The sequence below is a fragment of the Strix uralensis genome, chromosome 7 (genome assembly GCF_047716275.1).
Source record: "Strix uralensis isolate ZFMK-TIS-50842 chromosome 7, bStrUra1, whole genome shotgun sequence".
Lineage (NCBI taxonomy): Eukaryota > Metazoa > Chordata > Aves > Strigiformes > Strigidae > Strix > Strix uralensis.
The window spans coordinates 27,991,124-28,012,892 of record NC_133978.1 but is presented as its reverse complement, the minus strand read 5'-3'; the positions used below and the strand labels follow the sequence as shown (position 1 = coordinate 28,012,892).

At 50.3% G+C, this 21,769-nt stretch overlaps 1 protein-coding gene across 2 annotated transcripts; it reads right to left on the bottom strand.

The window, feature by feature from the left end:
• Positions 1–455: 455 nt before the first annotated feature.
• On the bottom strand, positions 456–14,959 carry MFSD13A (major facilitator superfamily domain containing 13A). Of its 2 annotated transcripts, XM_074875172.1 has the most exons (9): positions 14,923–14,959; positions 8,383–8,651; positions 7,838–7,917; positions 6,157–6,606; positions 5,114–5,231; positions 4,097–4,193; positions 3,203–3,374; positions 2,426–2,619; positions 456–2,209 (listed from the first exon to the last, which is right to left on the bottom strand). In XM_074875172.1, the coding sequence occupies exons 2-9, from the start codon at positions 8,545–8,547 to the stop codon at positions 1,956–1,958; spliced, it is 1,530 nt and encodes a 509-aa protein (XP_074731273.1). In that variant the 5' UTR covers positions 8,548–8,651; positions 14,923–14,959; the 3' UTR covers positions 456–1,955. The 2 variants fall into 2 exon arrangements, with proteins under 2 accessions (XP_074731273.1, XP_074731274.1); XM_074875173.1 differs by lacking the exon at positions 6,157–6,606.
• Between the last annotated feature and the right edge of the window lie 6,810 nt (positions 14,960–21,769).

Genomic DNA, 21,769 nt, shown 5'->3' with positions numbered 1-21,769 from the left:
GCGAGGACTGGTGCAGGCAGCGAGGGCAGCCCTGGCTGCGCGAGGGCAATGGCAGTGACACTGCTGTCCTTGTGAGAAGAGCTGGTGCCAGCCCGGGTGCTTGCAGCAATCCAGCATGGCAGGCTTTGCTCCCAGGGCAGGCCTGGGGACAGGGAGGTGGCACAGTACCCAGGCCTGCGACTGTCCCCAGCCTTTGTGCCACCTCCAGAAGCAGCTGGTGAAGGAACAGGACAGTCCAGACCCTGGTGCCCTCCAGAGCAGCAGGGGTAAGTGACTTGCCTCCCTCCAGCTCCCTGATCCTCTCTGCCCCCTGCAGAAACACCAGTGAGCCCCAGCACTCAGTTTTGTTGGAGAGGAACAGTCCCCTTTTCTCCCATAAAACCACATTCGTGCCTCTGGGGCACTGCATGAACCCACCCAGGAGTGATCCACCTGTTAGAAAAATCACCAAGCCATACAGAAAAGATCATCTTTAATTTATGAAATGAAGAATCATTCTCAAACTTTGTTAGAAGTTGCACAAATAACTTATGATTGAACCGGCAAGAGCTACAGCAGCCTGGCAGCAGGAATGTCTTGGTCCAAGACAGAAGGCAGCCATGTCCTGAGGCAAGATGGCAGGTTTGTGGGCTGAGACCCCAGAGGGAACCTGGCACTAAACAAACAGCACCCCCCTAAGCACCCAGCAGCTTTCACATGCTGCCTGCACCCCCCCTCCGCCTGCAGGCATGCCCAGGGCAGAGCCTGGCACATCTGTCTGCCCTCAAACTGCAGGGAGGGAGGAGACACTCCCTCCCCTCAGGGATCCCTTGGGTGACCACCTGCCCACATGGTTCTGACTGGGAGCAGGGACCCTCCGTGGGTCCATGGCCCAGCAGCCAGATGAGATGACCAAACTCTGGGGCACGATTTCAAGTGTAGAGGAACTGAGGTGTCTGCCTCTCCCCACAGAGGGAAAATCTCACCCCTGTGACTTCCCAGCACTGTGTCGGACAGGCTCCAAAGGGGAATCGAAGGCACAAAAGCAAGACCTGGTGTCCCTTCCAGGCTCTGCTCTCCCCCTGCAGGAGGGGAAGGCTCCAGGCTGCCTCACCAGGGCACCTGGGGCGGCCCTGGGCAGGGAGGCACTTCCAGGGGCTCAGTAATGGGTGGGTTCCCTCACCTCAGCCCCAGCCAGCACAGGAGAGGGCTCACGGCACAGCTGTGTGACAGCACCAGCTGGAAGGGGCTGTGGAGGGATAAACACAGGCAGTGGGATGCCAGAGGGGATGTTCCAGCTCAAGTCTCTGAGCCCAGTTCAAGCCCAGCACCTTTCACAGCCCAGCAAGAACTACCTCTGCAAGGCCACGAAGGAGAGAGCTTCAGCATAAAACAAGCACAACCAGCAGACCCTGGCAGTGCTGGGTATTGTCCCGGGAACAAGAAATGCCTAAGAGTGAATTTGGTCCAAGAACCGCAGCACTGTATGTGGGAAGGGTTGTACCAGCTACTGGGAAAGGCCTTCAGAGTCCTCCCACCCCTGCTCCTGCTGTCCTGCAGTCACCCCCTTGGTCACTTGGTCCCTCAGGAGCCTCCCCCTCCCCAAAGCTGCAGGGCTCCAGCAAGACAGGATGCCCTCTGCAGTCCCCTCCTGCTCAGCCAGAGAGGCTGTGGTTCCCCAGGGCAGAGGACTGCAGCAGGCCTGTGGCTGTCTCCAGGGGATGAGCAGCCCTCTGCTCCCTGGGACAGGCTAGGATAAAATGTTCTTGCTGGCCAAGTGATCTATCCCAGGCCCCTCGCATGCTGAACTTCTCTGCCTTCCCCAGTAACCACTTCCTGGAACAAGTAAACATTGGCATTACAGCATTTCACAGTTGAACTGTAAACGTCAGGGTTTCTCAGCCCACCCTCCCTGCGCTTAACCTGCTGTCCTGCACCAGCCTGGAACCAGCACCGCCCCAGGGGCTCAGGCACCCCTAGATTGTTTTGACCTCTGGTGCTCGGCCTTGCGTCAGGCTTTGGCGCTGAGCCTTCACCATCTGCAGACGCTTCCCGTGCAAGCTGAACTGCGACCAGCTGAGGAGCTGCAGCAGCGCACATGTGATAGGTACGAAGACAAGGAGGTAAAAGCAGCCCTGGCGAAGAGTTGGCTCCAAGACTGCGGCAGACTCCAGCTTCGGCTGGGCACTCACCACGTTGCTCAAGGGGTTCCGCTGGAAGATGTCATAGCCTGGTGTCAGAAAAGAGTTTGTGAGACTGGGGACAGTGGGGATGGACCCTCGTCCATTCTCTCCGGGTGACTGGCCTTGGAGATGCAGAGACCAGGCACAGCTTAGCAACTGGAAGAGCTCTCTGCACCCTCCCTGGGCACAGGACATGGCGGAGGACACTGAACTCACAGGTCTGCCCTCTCCTGCCCCCATGTTTTCCCCAGGAGCACCCTTACCTGTGTATGCGCAGAGCAGCCAGGTGCCGATCAGAGGGGCGAAGGTCTGGCCCGGCTTGGTGACCAGAGCCACCATCCCAAAGAGCAGCGCTGAGGCCGCCTGCTTCCTACGGTTCAGGACTAGATCCTCATCCACCAAGTCGGTGACCACCAGGTTGAGCAACTTACAGGTCCCTTCTGTGAACACCCGGTTGCTGCAGAACAACAGGCAAAGCACTGAATAGCAGCATCAAGAAATGACAGGAGTAGGTAAGAGATAAGAGAAAAGGGAGAGAGAGTGAGAAAGGTTCCCCCACACTTAAAACAAGAATTTCAGAAGCCCTGGTTACAGGAAGGGAACACTGCTAGCAATAAGCCTTGTGTTCCCTGCAGCGATGCCTTGGATCAGTCCTCACCTGCCACACAGACAGGGCCAGGGACAGGACACGCTGGCTAACAGGCAGCTGCAGCACACCCTGAGGGCTACCACCCCAGGCAGGCCGCAGAGGCGAGGAGCTCAGCTCAGCAGCTGGGAGAGGCTGCTGCAGGCTGCCACCAGCCCTGCCGGGTCTCTGTCCTAAACATCGCTGCCTCCCTCCCTCTGCTGCAGGCACAGCCAGTGCATTCTGCAGTGACCTGTCCCATGCTTGCGTGCTGTCAGAGCTGGGAGCCACATGGCTTCTGTGTGACCCTGGCTACTGTTCCCTGCCTCCCACTCCTCTCTGTAAAACAGAGGCAAGTCATTTCCCCTCCCAGGTGGCAGAAGGCAGGGGAAGCAAGTGCTGCCTGCCCACCTACCTGGCAATGAAGATGCAGAGCAGATACACCTGATCAGGTCCTGCCAGCAGCATGACAACGCTGAGCACCAGCTTCAGGAAGAAGAGGCCTCGCACCACAGCGTAAACCCCACAGCGGCGGCAGAGGGACAGGAAGTACAGGTTGTTGAGGTGGGGGGCAATGTAGGAAACACCTGAGCAGAGACAGAGGCACAAATAGCTTGAGGGAGTTTCAGTATCCACCATGCCCCCAGGACCGATACCGAGAGAGAACAAGGCTGGCTCTCGGACACACAGTACAGAATAGCCCCCATGCACATACAGAAGGCTGCAGCAGGTTTACTCAGTGACTTTGTGGCACAACACACACTCTCTCTACAGAGGGAGGCAGTCTTCCATCAGCCTCATGGGCAGGAAGGAAGAAAAGACTTGCCCAGTCACGCAGGGGCTGGGACTCAGACCCTGGAGCAGAAATGAGAGGGACAGGACAGCATGACCAGACCTGGCCCACACAGAACCCTCCCAGGGTAACTCTAGGACCACTGCCCACAAGTCTGTGGCAGCCTGGGAATGGCCACAGAGAGAAAGGGATTAAATTCAGGGCTGTGTTCCCTGCTGCATCCTGGGGATGCTATCTGCAGCCAGTAATGCTCAGAGCAATACCTCCGTGGTGTCTAGGCCTGAGTCCAGCACATTGGGCTCATCACCATTAGAGAGGGCTCCAAGTTACTTCTGTGCCCAGGAAGGAAGACATAGAGGTCCCAGGGAAGCATGTGGGATGTGTGCGTGTGTGAATCTTACAGCCCAGAGACCAGAACAGGACAAACCTCTCCCCAGATGGGGTTTGGGAAGAGCAAATCCAGACTCAGGCCAGGTCCTAACCCAGCTATTCCCTCCAGTCCCACCTGAGACTCACCGAGCAGGAAGGATCCAGTAGAGACAGAGATCTGGTCTGACAGCAGGTGCTCCAGGAACAGAGGGAAGAAGTTGCTGTTAAAGTGGCAGTGAAAAACCTGTGAAGGCAGCATGCAGACGAGCTGGTCAGCAGGAACAGCAGTAAGAGAGAACAGAAAAAGCTAACAGCCCTCTGGGCTCTGTTATCCTAAGAGCCCTGTGCCAAGGGATCATGCAGGAGGGGCCTGGAGTACTTCAGCAGAGCAAAAGCTTGGCTGTGGAGTTTACAATGCTGTAGGCTTTGAGACTGCAAAGCTGCAATGCCACCAGCCATGTCCATGCGTGCCTGGGGTCAGTATCGCCGCCCCTGAGCCGAGGCACTGCTTGCAGGGCACCTGCTCAGCACAGGGCCTGGCAGCACAAGGAGGGGACAGCAGCGAGCACAAGGGTCTGGGGGAGACAGTGGCACGGCAGGAGGGAGGAGGCAGCAGCGAGGCTTGAACACAAAGATGAGGGCTCCACAGGGAGACAGGAGCTGTGACTGCAGCACACAAAGCTGGGCAGGCTGCCGGCATTTGGTAGTAATCACTGAAGAGGATGAAGAACAGAAATGGCAAAAGCCAGCTGGGAGGTGGATCCAGCTGGACAGTGAAAACGGCGATGTGAGCCTCAGAAAAGCGGAAAGGAGGAGACTGTGCTGACAGCCAAGCCAGCAAACTGCACTCCTGAAGTCATCCCCACCACGAGCCAGGCCTTGTGCTTCTGCAGTCCAGATGGGCTGCACAGGGCTCAGCCAGCCCCCGTAATCCAGCCTACGCTGCGGAGGATGGAGCCCCCCACAAGTATCCTCGGGGCACAAGTAGGGAGAGTGGCTACCAGCTGCTGAATCAGCCAGCATGTGCAGGAGGCTCCAAGAGCAAGTGGGTGCTGGAAACACCTCTGCCCTTCCTGGGGAACTCACACACTGCTGAATCACCATCTGAAACTGCCAAAGCCAGCGCTCATCCTCTGAATCACAACATGTCGCTGCTGCGCCTACCTGGACGAGGTTCATGCAGACAAACCAGAGGAAGTTGCGATGCCGGGAGAGCTGCTGGAGATACTCTGCCAGGGTGATCCTCTTCTCCTGGGGGACGGAGAGTTTCTCAATGTACAGCCTAAAGGAGGGAAGGGGAAAAAAAAAAAAAAGAGGCAACCATAAATCCCTCACATCAAGCAGGGGAGAGCCCCCAGCTCTCCCTGTGTAGATGCAGAACTGTCTCTCCTCAGCTCCCATCTCAACCTTCCCTCCCTGGACTAAATCAAAACAGTAGAGTCTGCAACATTTGCTTATTGCTAGCAAGAACTACAGGTAACAGGTCTCCCAAAGAACATTTGTCTTCTGAACCCAAACCTCAGATTTCTGTCCATAAAAGCACTCTCCTCTTATAAGCCATTCCACTATGCATACGCTCCTCTTCCATATCCCTGCGGTTAGCTCACCTGGCAGATCTCATCAGGATCTGCTGTGTTAGTACAGCATAATGCTGGCAGCTCATAACAAGAGACAACTGAGGCAGCCCAAGGAAAAGCAAGGGAGCTGAACAGGGAAAACCAGCTGCATCATGGCCTACCAGCAGCCCAGCCACTATCAGGTAGCTAAAGTGAGCATAAAGGTTAAGAGACATTCGCTTGTCCAACTCCACAGAAAATGAGCAGCAAGGCGGTCTCATGCTCAAGCAGGAATGCTTTCATGATAAGCTGCTTCTGACATTTTGCCACTCACAGGCCTCACTGGGTGCTCTAGATATTAACTCATTTCATGTTCCAAACACTGCATGGCCATACAGCAGGTCAGGGCTCTGCCTCCAGTTTGGGCCAGGGGTGTCACGAGATAGTTTTGTCCTATTTTCAGAGGGCATTAGGAGCCAGTGGGACAGAAGTGATTCTGAAAACTGTATCAACAAACAAGAACCACAGATGATTAACAAAAATTTGCCTCATCCTGGATCTTCCCACACATTTAGTTTGCTGCAGCGCATTAAAGGACTCTACAGATCTATGCCAGGCCTTTGTCCCAGCCACAAAATTGGTGACACTTACTCTTTCAGGGTTGATTCTTGGTCCCATTTTGCTTTCCCATCAGCCTTAAACCGCTGGCGAAGCAGCTGTGTGGACAGGGTAAAACCAATGATGGAGCAGAGGGCCAGTGCGACGCAAAATATGCGAAAGGAAAAGAAGTCCTCTTTGTTCCACACTGCGTAGGACATGAAGACAGAGAGGGAGCCTATGGCACTGAAGAGGGAGCAGTAGAAGTTGAGGCTAGTCCTGTCTTTTGCTGAAACAGCCAGGTCTGCAAGCAAGGCGTTGTGATGCAGGTCGACCATGGTGAGAAAGCTGTCATACATGCAAAGGCAAAGAAGGAACTGCAAACCAGGGTGGGCCCAGGCAACCCAGAAAGCCAGGAAAGAGATGGCAAAGAGGGGGCCATTGTGGCTTAGCGCTCTGAGCCTCTTCAGAACTACTTCTGGGGAAGAAATCTCTGCTCCTGGCCTGCAAGACAAGACAAAAGCTTTAGACACCTGGACAAAACCCTGCATGACCACAAATCCTCCCTCTCCAAGGAAGTTGTGCAAGTGGCATGGACAGAAATACAGCTTTTGCTCATGAAACAAGCACCCACATCAGATACCTTCACAGCTAATATGTGAATACACCAAAAATATGGGTTTAAGGTGGCCAAAAAGCATGAAGGAAAGGGATTTTTTTCTCTAGAGCAAGTCTCTCCTTGCTTGTGCTGCACTGTCTGCTTTGCACAATGTAAGTGATTTCAATAAGCAGTTTAAAAGTTTTCACTAGGTACAGGAAGCCACACCGTGATTTTCATTAAAAGCTGGATGTAAATACATGAGAAATGCTAATGGCTGACAGTGATCCATGATCCAGGGAGTTTGGGAACAACTGGTCTAAGGCATTCCAGGTGGAAATAATCACCCTTTCCCCACACCTTGAGTCTCCCAAACCACATACAGACACTCTCCAACACCCTACTAAGAGGCCTGACATTTTAGATGCCCATATTTTAGGTTCTGTACCATTCACATGATTGTTAAGGGCTAGGGTCACATCTACTCAGTGGATGTGGGACTTCCTCTATACAGCCAGGTACTGAATCATAGAAACATTTAGGTTGGAAAAGACCCTTAAGATCATTGAGTCCAACCCTTAACCTCACACTGCCAGGTCCACCACTAAACCATGTCCCTAAGCACCACATCTACACATCTTTTAAATACCTCCAGGGATGGTGACTCCAACCACTTCCCTGGGCAGCCTGTTCCAATGCTTGACAACTCTTTCAGTGCAGAAATTTTTCCTAATATCCAATCTAAACCTCCCCTGGCACAACTTGAGGCCACTTCCTCTTGTCCTGTCACATATTACTTGGGAGAAGAGACCGGCACCCACCTCACTACAACCTCTTTTCAGGTAGTTGTAGAGACTGTAAGGTCTCCCCTGAGTCTCCTTTTCTCCAGGCTGAACAACCCCTGTTCCCTCAGCTGCTCCTCATAAGACTTGTGCTCCAGACCCCTCAGCTTCATTGCCCAATATGATATAACATGCAAAGAGCACTGAACTTCTAAGATGCCAGGAAAAGCCATTTAAGAGTTCCACGCCCCCGCAACCATTCCCACACCATCATTTTAAATCTGCCCATTTCACATCATCTCCCCCAGAGACTAAACAACTTCCCAGCCTCTGCTAGAAGTGGAACTTAACTTACTGCTGTGTGCTAAGGAACACCCGGTCACTCAGCCAGCCAAACAGAGGGTCATTGAGGCTGTTCCAGATCAGAAACACTGTCTAGGAAAGAAAACAGGACAGTGAAACAAACCACAGGACAGCTCCCGCAAAGACTCTGTTCTGTTACTGAAGCAAGCAGCGCAGAGCTGGCACACTGAACAACCAGCAGGGACCATTCCTGCACATCTTCCCTGCCCCATCACCATTGTACGACTCCATCTGGGTCAACTGCCAGATTAACACAGCGAGGCCAGTGGTCTTCCCTGCTTGTGAAACACCCTGACATCCCCAGAGGAAAGGCCATCTTAAGAACAAAGTCTCTGGGTTTTCTGTCCCAGCTTGTTCTCTGTTCATGCAAGTGGGGAAAACTGGAAAGCCCAAGTTAGCACTCGGAAGGCTCCCTTGCTCCCTCTCCGAAGGGGAATGCTGCTATTACAACTAACGCTCTTCACGCTTCTATCAAGGAGCGGTCTTGGTTTCAGAATTTTTTACTTAAGAGGGCAGAAGCCTATGGAGAAGACTAACCTCTCCTATCCAAAAGGACAGTTTATCAATCTTGTAAACGGAGACAAAGGTGTCCACATAGTACAGGAGGAACACGTTGTGCAAAATGGAAACAAACAGCGACAGGGACCCGTAGATCACTGCAGTGGGCAAATGAAAAAGGCAAGCCAACAGTCGCAACCCCATGTTGGTGCAGTCAGCATTCAGCTCCCTCGATCACCTCCATTTCAGATGGGATGTCTTCTCCCAACACCTGCTGCATCTTTGTTGGGGCCAATCCATTGTTGCTCCTGCAGGAGAGGGGGAAAAAAAAAAAACAAAAACAAAACACACACAAAACCAGGTTCAATTTCTTAAATGAACTAGAAGTTGAATCAAATTAATTGGTAAGTCTTTGTCAGCAGAGATCAGAATTCATATGGCTTTGAGGAGCTGTTCAAAAGTGGATTGGAGGGGATTTAAGACACTAAAAGCTGTCTGCTGCACTAAAGCTGTTTCATTAAGCCAAGGCCAGGCTGAGGACTCCCGGGTGTACAGCTGTCTCCTCTTGAGGGGCTGCCCCATCCTTTACCCTGTAATGTTCTTTGTTATCTAGCAAGTAGCCAATAAGCTTTTCAAGGCAAGGTCACAGGAGGAATCAAGTCAGATAGCTGCAAACAACAAAGCAGCCTTCAGAAAACACACCTAGTCACTGACATTTTTAGGTACTGGTGTAAATTTTTAGCCAAATAAAAATGACAACAGCTGTGATGTAATCTCACACATGCACACAGCTTTCCCCAGGCAGTCACAGCTGACTGCACCTGGGCTGGCTCAGACAGGAGTTATTTATGGCAAGCAGTTCTGCTGCTTTGTGGCATGAAGAGACACGACCAGAACGTGACGGCATGCAGCAGACATGCTGCCATCGTGTGACAAAGGCAACCAGAAGTCGCTTAGCAGCTGTCTAGCTCATCTTAGAGCAGGCTGAGTTTTAGGATTGGTGTCTGAAATAAAGATGCTTTGGCTGGACAGCAATATATACAAAAATAAAACAAGTGCAAACAGCAGCCTTATACCAGAACAAGTCACAGTATGTTCACAGGGGCTGAGGTGTGAGGGGGGGACTCTTCACACCAGCACTGCCTGGAGCTCAGAGCCAGGAGGTGGGCCCACCATCCTCCCATGACATACTCTCATGATTTTCAGACTGAACCCCCTCTCACACTCAAGTTGCTACAGACCAAAGGCAAAACACAAGGCACCTCTTCAGAGGCACTCATGGATCTGGTGAGATGTTAAGAGTTCTTAAATCAGTGTAAGTCAGCTTCTCCAGCCCATGCCATCATAAGCAGCCCTGTTCACAGCATACGCATGATGGGTGACAACAAGGTCGCTATCTTAACACTTCCAGAAGCAAGATAAAGGGCTGGAAGTCACTCCTGTTTCAGCCCTCCGGGGTCCGCGCTCACCCAACTCAGACACATTGTGGGGACTTCACAATGTACGATAAGAGTGAGCTCATCAGAAACGGGAAACTAAGTGCCAAGCCAGCCTTCTCAGGCTTGCAACATCCGCTGCAGCAAGTCCAAGCAGAAGATCAAGGGGAAGAATAAACGGCTGGTTATGAAACCTGATGAAACACCAGTCCCATTCAGCATTTCCCAGAAGCCATGAGTCTAACCACTTCTAGGCAAGATTAGAAAAGCAAAAATAACCGTCCATTCTGCCTAGCCCAAGGAATTCCTTGTAACTAGTTCAGAAGAAGCAGGAAAAGCATTTGTTCCAATCAATTACATCACTAGATTAAAACTGCACATCAGCTCCACTCACAGCCAAAGCTCTAGACCTCAACTGGATCCAACTGCAGAGCCCTGTGGAGCTGAACCACCATTCCGCATCCCCGCCATGCCAAAACCCATGGCCAGATAAAAGGAAGACACTGCTTGGAGGGGAATTCAGCCAGACAATGAACTTTTATAGGTGTAATTAAAGACAGACAAGCCTTAAGCGGAAATTGCATTTCCTATGGTCATGAATTGAAAAGGAATCAAGAATTTGTGATGTGTAAGGATAAAGGTTAAGAAGAACAGAGAGCTAAGCCAACTGACCCACCGATGAGTCTCACCAAGAGCCTTCTGAGGACTGGCTCAAGGGCAGATGAAGCTACCAGAGTGCTGGGCACCGTCATGAACAGAATAGATAACAAGCAAACAGCATCATTTTGCACTTATGAAACATTAGTGTATCCAGAGCTTGACCACTGCATGCACATCTAACCTCTCTACAAACTTCCTGAGACACAGAGATGAGGGAGATCAAAGAAAGGTAACTAAAGCGATCAAGGGACTGAGGCAACTGCCTGCTGAGGAAAGACTAAACAGCTGGGACTCTTCAGGCAGAGAGGAAAGGCTGAAGGGGGACACGATCGCAGTTTACAGTCCCCCACACCAGGCATAAGGGGAAGGCAGAACTGTTGCTTGCCAGGACACAAGAACTGGGAGCACTCACTGTAGCTAGCAGGAAATCGGTTTAAAGGACACAAAAATACTTCTTCACCTGGCAAGCAGCAAACATCTGACATTTGCTGCCAAAGGAGGTTGCAGAAGTGGGCAGCAGGTTCAAAGGATTAGACAAATTAATGGAAAACAGCTGTACACAAACAGCTACTAAACGGATCAGGCAGGGAAATCCCCTCTAGCATCCCTGATCCAAGGGCTGCCCAAGCTAGGGGTGAACAAGTGGAAAAGCCACAGACAGTGGCCATGCTCATGTGCTCTCCCTCTAAATAGCATCTCCTGCTACCACTGTGGGGCAGAATAAGGGGCAAGACAGACCAGTGGTCTGACCTGCTAGGGCAACTCTTAACCTGGACTTGCCTTTGCTAACCAAAGCCTGTTTGAAAGCAAAGCTTGCTCAAGGCTTGTTCCTTAGAGCTGAACTTTACACGTGTACCCATCCAAACGATGCTTCACTAAGCACATGTTGCACAAACCACAGCTGCTGAAGTTTCCAAAGACACCTCATTTTGTCATTTATATGCTACAGTGCTGTTTAAAGAAGGTGAAGTTCCACTTCCTCTCCTCCTCCCTCGTCATTCCCTCACAGATGTGCAACCCCTCCAGCCAGCTGACATTTGTAAGTGCACTTTGCTGGGATAGTTGTTAGCTCGTTTTATATATATTTTTTCCCTCCCCATCTGGAAATGTGCAGATGAAAAGAAACAAATCATAGTTATCCGTAAAAAGTAGATTTTCCTTCTATATCCAAAGCACTGTGTTATTTAAGCTTGCCACATTGGTATTTTCATAACCTTTTCCTTGGGATGAAGAATTACTCATGGAGTATGTCAGAACTTTTCAACATTAGGCTTTAAGTAGTAATGGGAAAAGGAGCTGCAGGAGGGAATAGCTATCATTCATTCACACTGAACTTCTAACGCAGAGTCATAAAGCAACAAGGTCATAAATTAGAAGGCAACTAGCCTTTATTTCAGAAGCTTCCACCTCCGCATCTGACATCTGGCGTCACTCCTGCCAGTGACATTTGCAGATCTTATCTTTTTGAGAAGGATGTTTGAATACTGGCTACCAGGAAAGCATTGCTTTTGTTTGAGAGTGCTGGCGTAAGGCAGCTGGAAACACACCACAGTTTGGGGCTCGCACATCTGTTCTAACTTCCTAGCCAGCTCACAGCTGGATTCACGAGTCATTGTGTCCCATGGTGATTCAGCAATGCTTTGGCCTACAGTAAGACTGAGCTCCATACTTCCACAGCTGAAGCTGGTTGTAGCGAGTTGGCAACAGAGCCATATTCGTGAATCTTGGCCCAAGACAGTCTTTTAAGCAGTGCCAGATGATTCCTATATGCTGAAGCTGCCACTCAGGAACCTGAAATAGTCATCTGCAGTAACAGGATGACTCTCCCATTCATTCTCCACTGTGTGAGTAATGCAGGCTGGAATATCCCAAATAATAATTCAAGATATGTCTGTGCCTGCTCCTGCCATCACTACACTGCCTTTGCTGCATATTCTGGATTTTGGGTGGCTTACTAGCTAAAGCAGAGGGCCAGACAAATATACCAGGTCAGCATCTCTGCATCTGCTACATAAATCCACCAGCCTGATAAGCCACCCAAGAGGGGACCCTATTTCTGGACACTCATCACAGCCAGACAGGACCAGGCTGCTGGCAGCCCAGCCCCATTCACAGGGAAGCTAGGCTGGAGCTGCTGCCCCATGACCTGTCCCAGCATAGCGCCTGGTGCTGGGCACATCAATTCCTCCCGGACTCTGTAAGTGACAGTCTCAGCCAGAGGAAACAAAGTCATAGATGTCTTCATCTAGTCAGGCTTGTCTGTCAGCAACAAGTCCACTTTGTAAGCACGGACCAGGTTCTGCATACTCCTTCCTATCCCGCGCATGATACCCCAGGAGGCCTCCAAAGCACAGACACCTCAGAGGGTCCTCACCCCACAGAGCTGTTTAGATTCTGGCAGGACTCTGTTCAGTAGGAAGGGAAACCCCTCTACGGAGCTTTTTCACTGAATGAAACTGAAAGACCTCCCACTTAAACCAAAAAAGGCCTCAAAATCCTATTCCTATTCCAGGAAAGCTCCTACCTAGACACACGCTCCACAAAATTTAGGCTCCTCTGACCAAACTTTGATCCTGTGCATCCTCTTAGAGGCAAATATATCTCCAAGATTCCCAGTTTCTCCACCGTACTACTTCTGAAATCCTAACACCATGTTTCCTCAGATAATCCACTTTCTAACAGAGAGTCTCAAGGGAACACCAAACACAGTCCCACATGAAACATTAATGAACTCTCCAACAGCAGACTCCCAGAAGCCTGGTTTCTGAACAGTAAAGCAACGAAGCCTCTGAAAACCTGATATCACCTGGATCAGGCAAGGACACATGCCACTTCAGAGAGGCCACGTGGGCATTTCCCAGTAGTGTTTACCAATTCAACAATCACAGATGCCTCAGTATCATGAGAGGTTTGGTAACACCCTTTTTATTACAGGCAACCATGTGCTTCTATCAGGCGCTTCCGTCACTCCTGCGGAGTTCATACACGTAAACAGAACTGCCACACAGACTACAATTAACATCTTGAACCAGCTGGTAGTTTTTGTGGAGCTGTGCTCCAGCAGAGCAACCTTGTTAAATCAGATCTCATTCACTAATGAGATTATGAGGTTCATTAATAGAGGTAACTGGGTAGATCTCATAGTCTTGGAACTTGGTAAGGCATTTAACAGCACTCTGCATCCCTTGTCTAAACAATTCATTGTTTTACAGTGTAAGGAAAATATATTAGATAGATTAAGAACTGGTTCCCCATGATGCTACCACCAGTGTAAGAGCTAATCCTGTAGTGGACTTCCACAGCACTCATATGGGGACTATTGCTAGGTAACTGGCCTCAAATTACAGATTTGGAAGTAAATATGAAACTCTTACTGAAAACAACCCCTAAGAATCACAGAAAGTAGAAGATTACTGCACAGATAGAGCCTGTTCTTGTTAAGACTTAATAGGAAGCACCAGAGGAGAAGCACTTTTTACCACTCCGCAGAAGTGGAGCAACTGGGAGTTTCTGCTACACATCTCCATCTTCTCGCCAGGGAGACTTTTCACCTGTGCAGCCACAGTCCCACCCTCAGTGCCTCAGCTTCAGCCACAAGGCCACGTGTCACTAACCAAAGGGCTGAAGGAAGCCCAGCTGCTGAGGCCACCAGAGATCTCTATGGCATTTAGGCCTGAAAAACACGGCATCAGGCCACCAACGAAAGCAGCTGAAGTCCCCCACGTGGGAAAGGAATGCAGGGAACCAGGCAATGCCTGCAAAGCAAGGCCAGAAATGGGGATGCCATGTCTTCGGCCTCTGAGAGGACAAGCCCAAGCAGCCGTGCCACCCTCAGCGCTCCATCTACAGGGTCCCCCCATGCTGAGGGAAGGCCTAGCGGCCCCAGTAGTGGAAGGGGTGGCCAGGCAGGGGCACAGCCATCATTTCATGATAGGCTTCCACCTAGGCTCCGTGGTGGTGGAGGGCCCGTTGTGCTGTCAGGTGAAGGGAACAGTGTGACAGGAACATGGCAGACAGATCCCCACTCCACACCTCCAGGTAGGGTGGAGTTCCCCCACTGCCTGCCCCACGGCAAGGGACGAGGCAAGGCCAGGACCGCCTCTCCTTGCTGGGACCCTGCGAGGGGGTGCGAGTCAGAGCCCGTCCGGACAGACGGGCTGAGGCCCCTGCCTACGGGCACTGACAGCGGAGAGATAGGGCACCCCCGGGCCCACGTGGGACCGACCAGAGTACCAGGGGGAGGCACAATCCAGGGCTCTACCAATGCAAGGAGGGGGGGGAACCCCCACCCCACACGGGCGGCCCCACTGCGGGGGGGACGGAATCCCCACCCCCCCCGGACTGACCCACTGCATTGAGGGGTCTCCCCCGCCCCACCCGGGCGGCCCCGCTGCAGGCAGGGAGACAAACCCGGGCCGATATTGGGGTGGAGGAGGCGCCGCGCCGCCCCCCTCCCCGCAGCCATCCCCCCAGCGCCTCCTACCTGCGTCCGTTACCGGCGCTGCCCCCGCCGCTCCGCCGCCGAGCCGCACGCCAGCGCATGCGCGCCCGGCGGCCTCCCAACCCCGCCCCGCGGCCCGCTCCGGCCCGGGGCCATCTTGCGTCCTGGCAAGTGAAGCCGCCCCCTCCCGGCCGCCATCTCGTGTGAGGGCACCTCGCTGGGAAGCGGCTGAAGCCGCACCGGCTCCCTCGGCTGCCTCATTTGCATTCGCCCCGCCCCCAGCGAGCCGGGGCCGCCTCAGGGACGGGCTCTCTGGGGCCTTTCTAGCCGGAGCAGGCTCACTCCTCTATGGTTATCCGGTTCGCGGGGCGCTTGTCGCCATGGAAACGAGCGGCTCCCCGGCCGGGCAAGGCCCCTGCCACCGATGCCAGAGGGGGACAGCGAAGGCGCAATGGCCCCAGGCCTTGTCCCTCGAGGTGACCTGTGCTGAGCAGGCTGCCCTGGGGCCTTCCACCCCTCTCCCTGGCAAAACAGGGCTGGGAAGCACAAGATCCTTTCTGGTGAAGGCAGCAGGACTCGTGGTGACTTTTCACCTTAAACACCTCGAACTGCTCCAAGGCAGCCTCAAAAGAGCGTTGTGCCAAGTTGCAGAATGATAAAGTGGAAAGAAAACGACGAACGTGGCTGCTTAGGGGGCAGGTTGCCTACCCTGTAATCCCTCAAATGCCCTACTTCTCTCTGGGCCATCAGCTATTTACACTTCTCTCCCAAGGTTCATTTACATAACATCCCATATATTTTAGAAAACAGAGACTGTTGTTGTCCTTTAAGATACCTCTTTGGAGCTTTCTCTTAAAGAAGTGACTCCTGTTTTCAGTGTATATGCATCACCTTCCACCTCTCACTGCAACAGTTGCTCCCATCCACCTATTCACGAATTTCACCAGGGAAAATTGAGGCAAAAGCTGCGTGCAGAAAAGTATGATCACATCCTATTACTTCCCAGTGTTTTTGTGTATTAGACTTACTAGCAGCTTCCTCAACAGGTCATTTTTCTAAATCTGTAGAAGCCAGGCAATTAATTGCAGTCAACGGGGTTTGTAATTAAAGAGTGATTTGTAGGTATTTAGCTTCAGCTATTGAGATCACCTGCAGCAGAGCAAGGCATTAAGCATCCTCAAGGAGCTGCTCTGCTGCAGCAGTTGTGTTAAGTAATGATGAGCTGACCTTGCAGACCTAGTCACCCTTTTTAAACCTGTGTGGGGATTTCTAGCTGTAAAGGCCCATGATGGTGCAGGTGCTTACAATAAGGTAGTGCTGATGGGAGCCATTTATATGGCTTCTTAATTACAACTTACTGAATGAGTAGTGAGTACAAATACTACCTTAGCTATCTATAACTGAGTGTGAGCAAAAAGCTTGGGGGGTAAAGCAAAGAAAAAGTAAGGTTCATTTCTAAAGTACTCAGTAGTGGGCTCTTTTCCACGCTATTTAGTCTGTTACTTTAACACTTACAGTTCTTCTTTGAGTGTTGCTAATAGTGTCTTGCTGCTCTGAGAAAGGACCTGATGTTTTGGTGAGTGCTTTGAGATTTTTCATGCTGGTTTCGTGTGCTGACTTTAGCTGTTCCTTTACCTGCATCCTCTGTTCTTGCTATGCTTGAGTTCTTATGTTCAAGTTCTGTTTTATTTTCTGTAAGGGATCTCACTAGCTAAGACACAAACCTTGTATTAGCTGTAGTAGTCTTGTCTATAGGTAACTAGGCTTAAAGCTCCCTGTCTGAGCATGTAATGTAATTGCTGAAGGAATGAGCTTTCTGTTGTTTTCCTTAGCTACAAGGGCATGTTCAGACAGGTATTGTAGTCCTGGTTACTATGGAAAAGCTTCTGCAAGGTGTGATGGGGTATCTTAGTGTATCTCCTGGCTCTGTATGCGTCATTAAGTCAGTGAAAAGAGACAGTAGGAAGCAAGCTGCCTTCCTAAGATCGGATTGTGTATCCTACTGTTTCTTGCTCCTCAGTTAAGTGAAGGTATCATCTTGGCAGGTTTTTCTCAGGATGTGAGTACACGCGTACCAAACAAATGTCTGCTTTCTGTACTTATGACTAAAGACTGGTCTATGTTGTAATGTTTTACCAGTTACAATGGTAAAACAGTAGTAATGTTAGCTTAGATGTTTGTAATAGTGATATACAACTGTGGTGTTCTGCACTTTGCTTGGCTTTTTGGAAACACAAATGCTTAAATCCCTCAGCAGGTGATACCTCTTTAACCCTGGCACATCTGCTGTTCTATTTAGTAGATGCAAGTCCATGTATAGTAGCATAACTCAGTTGGGGTATTGATTCATGCTAGTGCTCTAGCCTGTAACTTTTCTAGCATCTCCTGCTTGTGAAAGGTACTAATGTAAATTGTTATTGTTATGTGATGGTAGGCTTTAAACACTTTAGTTTAGAAAAAATTATATAGAAGGGCTTCTCTGAGTGATTATGTTCTTGGAAGCACAAGATTGCCTTTTGATTGCCATTAAAAAATCAATGTTACTTGTGAGCTATGTTCTGCACTGTCTAAAAACCATAACAGATGGTAGTTTGATTTTTTTTTTTTTTAAAAATGTATTACAGAGTCATAGATTGGCAAATGCTGCAGCTGTTTGTCCTGGGGGATGCAATAAGAGCAGTATTCCCATGGGCAATTCTAGCTCAGATATTTGAACTTAAGCTAGAAATACAGCATGTGTGGCTGTTGCAACAGAAAGCATTTTTAGATGCTGAAGGGATGATATGTAATACAACCCCAAAGTCTGGATAATCTGTTTCTTGCCCTGTCCCACCATTTGGGGTGTTGATCCCATGGGAAGATCTAGTACATGTGCATAAGAAGTTACGCATTCCTCACTTCTAAACATATATCCTTGATGCAGGATGCACGGGAATGGTATCCAAGTGTATTTAAAACACAAGTAGTTAAAATGCAAATAGTTTGCTGTGACATCAGATGCTAGTGTGTGTCTACAGAGAAAACCCACTGTGGGCATGTAGTCCCTTGGAAAAGCAGGCTGTGTAATCTGCTGAGGCCTTTGCAGGACACCAGGAGACTCTCCCAAGAACCTTTCAAGGGCAAAGACTTGTAATCAAGCAGCTGAGAGAGCAGGATGCTGCGAAAGCACAAAAACAGTGTGCAAAACATGTTCTGCTATGCAAACTCTCTGTGTGCGAGATAAGAAAGTGCCTGTAGGTAGCTGGAGCTAGGTAGAGGAATCAAGGCTAAAGTAGAATGATTTGTCTTGGAGTGTGTAAACAATATATAACCAGGAGGAACGAGATAATTATAGGGGTGTCTGAAGCAACTCTTGCAGGGTAGAACCTTGCAAGGCCACCTGCACTGTATCAGTAATACCATGTAAGGCTGAGATTGCCTAGGTAACGATATCAGAAACATCAGACTTGGTTATGGATGTAGCAAAACTGAGACCAATGGGGAAGAAGTAATTAGGGGTGGATTGTCTATTTGGGAGGAGACTGGAGGAAGGGAGGCATGAGCATGGAAAAAGTGGATCCTGAAATGGGAGACTAAGGTATAGAATGAGATGGAAGAATGAGGGTGGGATGGGCTGACTGCAGGAGTGCAGACATCTACAGATGTTAGTGGAGCCTGAGGACCCAAACCCACTGGGATGCTGGAGTGATGCTCCTTGGACAGCCTGCTGGATTCTCCATCAGGTCTATGCTGGAAAGACTTGGTGTGGGAGGGCAGAGCAAAGAGGGGTAGGCTTGCGCTCTAGTATTAAGTAGTGTGGAAGGGAAGGGTCATACACATGTAACTCATCAGTAGTTGTGTGTGGTTCATGAGGCTTGATTAGTAGCTTCATAGTTGTATGCAAAATTATATAAATAACCATGAGATACTAGTGGTGTGTTAATGAGGTTATTGGTCATTCAGTTGACCTACTGGTGTGATTGATAGAAGTTAGTCTTCTGAGTTGGTTGTGTCAAGACTGCGATCTGAAGGGGGACAGCTGTGCACTGAAGTGACAGCTGGGGGCCTGTCCAGGATCTCCCAGTTTGGAAGCTTGAGCTAACTGATACTGAGATCTTCTCTGAAGTAGAGAGTATGTGGATGAAGATGATGGATATCAGATGAATTCTTGAGTGAGAGGAGGAGGTCTGTTTGTGCAGACTGTGTTTGAACACGGAGGGGATCCTTGAGACTGAACATTATGCTTGATTAAAGAAAACAGTAGTGTCTAGAACCATGCTGTCCTTGGGAAAGGTTTAGATCAGAAAAAGGCAGTGGCTCTTAGTAGGGTAGACTGGGATCCTGAAACATGGAGGGCATTTGAGGGATTTGAATCTTGGGTGAGGAAGACATGATGCGAAGGGTGGCTGCAGTGGTTACTAGGAAGATGAGACTGGTGGTGGTGGGAGCTTTAATAACACAAGTTATGTCATGGGGAAAGGAAAACATGTCAAGAAAAAAGAAAGCTTGGAGGAAAAAAAGAGGGGTAGTGCATGTGTGTGTCCAAAAATCTAGACCCTGGTGCAGCAGATCTCTCCACCTGGGGAGAGGCTGGAGGGCTGACAGTATCAGGACTGCCTTGGCAGCAGGCAGGGGTGGTTTCCAGAGTTTTGCCTGCTGATGCAGTGACCCTGTGGTAACACACCACATTTTATTCTTGGCTGCGCAGCTGTTTCAGACCTGCAGTGTTATCCAGCAGCTGTAGTGAGAGTAGGAGTGGCAGCTCCAAACCTCTCTTCATCAGCAGCGAGTTGCATTTTGACTGCTACTTGAGCTGAGTTACACAAGGTGGTGGTTTTTAGATCATCTGAGTCGAGTAAAGACTTGCTCTGTGATGACTAGGGCTTTTCCTGGTGTGTTGACCTCATACAGAGTCTGGGTTTTGCAGACCTCAGAAATAAATGCCAGACTCATACTAGATTTCACTGCTTTCTGGGAATGCTGCTTTGAATAGCTGAAACAGATCTACTCCCCCTTCAAAGGGCCTATAAAAGAGGTACTGACTGTAATATGCATTAACTGCTATTTCCGCGGTTACCAGTGCCAGTTGGAACTCTTTTCTTTGTGGTGCACTAGTAACAACAGAGTTTGGGGGGTGGGGACTGGGGTCTTCTGGCTTCAGAAGTTAAAGCCTCCCTCTAGGCTGAGCTGAAGGTATTGTTCATGGTGCAAGAACTGGGAGTGGTTCTGAGCCCACCTCTTGGAGGGGAGAATCAAGTGCAGTAGGTTTTGCATGAATGCTTTCTCAGCAGGGTGGCAGCTTGCTCCCCCTGGAAGAAGGAGTTGGTGTATCTGAGGTCCTCTGGGCTGCCCATCCCAAAATGAGCTCTGGTATCAGCTGTGCTCGTGGTATCTTGTCAGCTGGCTTGGGCAGTTGTATGAATTTGAACAGTGAAGTAGTTCCTGATGGAAGGGTCCCTACTGTGGTGTAGGGGGAAGCAGGGTCAGATCCCCAGCATTGCTGGGGGAGTTCCTCAGACTGCGTGAGTGGTGTAGGGAGGGGAAGGGGATGAGGCTGCTTGTAGGCCTTCCTCCAGTGCCAGTTGTACTACTCAATGTGCCAGAGGAGCAAATGTGCTTCTTCCTGGCCAAAGAGCCTTGTAGACCAGCATTTTTGCACTCTACAAAGCCTACATACTGGTGCCATGCTGCTTAGGGCTGCTCCAGGCTCCTCAGCTGTGCTCATGAGCTAAATTTTTGTTAGCTTCAGAGATGAGTGGGTGAAGGAATTGGTCCAGTCTGGAAACCTGGGCTGCTTGTCCTGCTGCCAAGGAGAGGATGCCACCCATCAGCTGCTGCTCCTATCCAGCTCTGGACGTGGGGGGCAAGCAGGGGGGTCCACAGCCATCTCCATCTGTCTCCTGCCCTGTGATGCTGCTTTCTTTGATCCCACCAAAATAGCTTTTGTGTTTACCTTTTACTAAAAAACATACAGAACTGTCTGGATTGGTGGGTTTCTCTGTTTCTGCTAATCTCTACTTCTCATCTCTCTCAAACCCTTTCCACCTCATAGCTTTACTGCTTACATGCTTTCATTAAGTTTTCATGCAAAGTACCTGCCCTTTCTCATGGGCTGTTTTCAAGTTGCTTTCGGTATCGGTTATCTTCCTTTACATGTTACCAGTAGACAGCATAAGGGAGCATGGCAAATAGCCTCACCCCTTTTCTGAGAAGCAGAGGCTGTGTGTTCTGCCTCACCAAACTTTCCGTCTAGCAATATCTGAGAGGATCGATGTAAGAAGACACTGGTGTGTAACAGCTGCCCAGCTCCTGGTATGCAGTGCCAGCTCTGCCTGCAGGAAGCAGGTTACAGTTATGTGCACTGTGGCTTTACAGAAAATGAATTGCATGCATAAACCTGTGACCACGGTGGCACTTGGGGTGCAAGTCTGAAACAGAGAGCTCCTCCTGAGCTGGCAGGCTGTGCTACCCGAGTGTGGGAGCTGGCAGGCCCCTGTCCTCATCCAGGCTGTTCTCTGTGCAGCCAGAGAGGCCACAGGAGTGCAGTGTGTGAGCAGGAGAGAGACAGACATGGCCCTGCTTCATCTCAGCCCACCACACAGTATCTTTCTCCCTTTCTAGATGCTGTGAGAGCTTGTTTCTTCCAAGATGTCTACCCTCCCCTCGGGTTGTGGTGGGCTTTGTCTGGCAAATGGGAGGCAAGGCTTGTTCCCTGCAGCCCTGGTTTGTACTGCTGTTAACTGGCTACTGCCTTGTGGCACCTTGTTGTACTAGGCATGATGTAGTAACCTCTTGTAGAAGTATTTAGCACTCCTTGGAGTGCTTTGCTGGGACAGTGTGGGTTTGCTTTTCTCTTGAAGAGTGCAGCAAAAACCTGTGGTGCTGTTTTACTGGGGGGTGGGGGCAACAA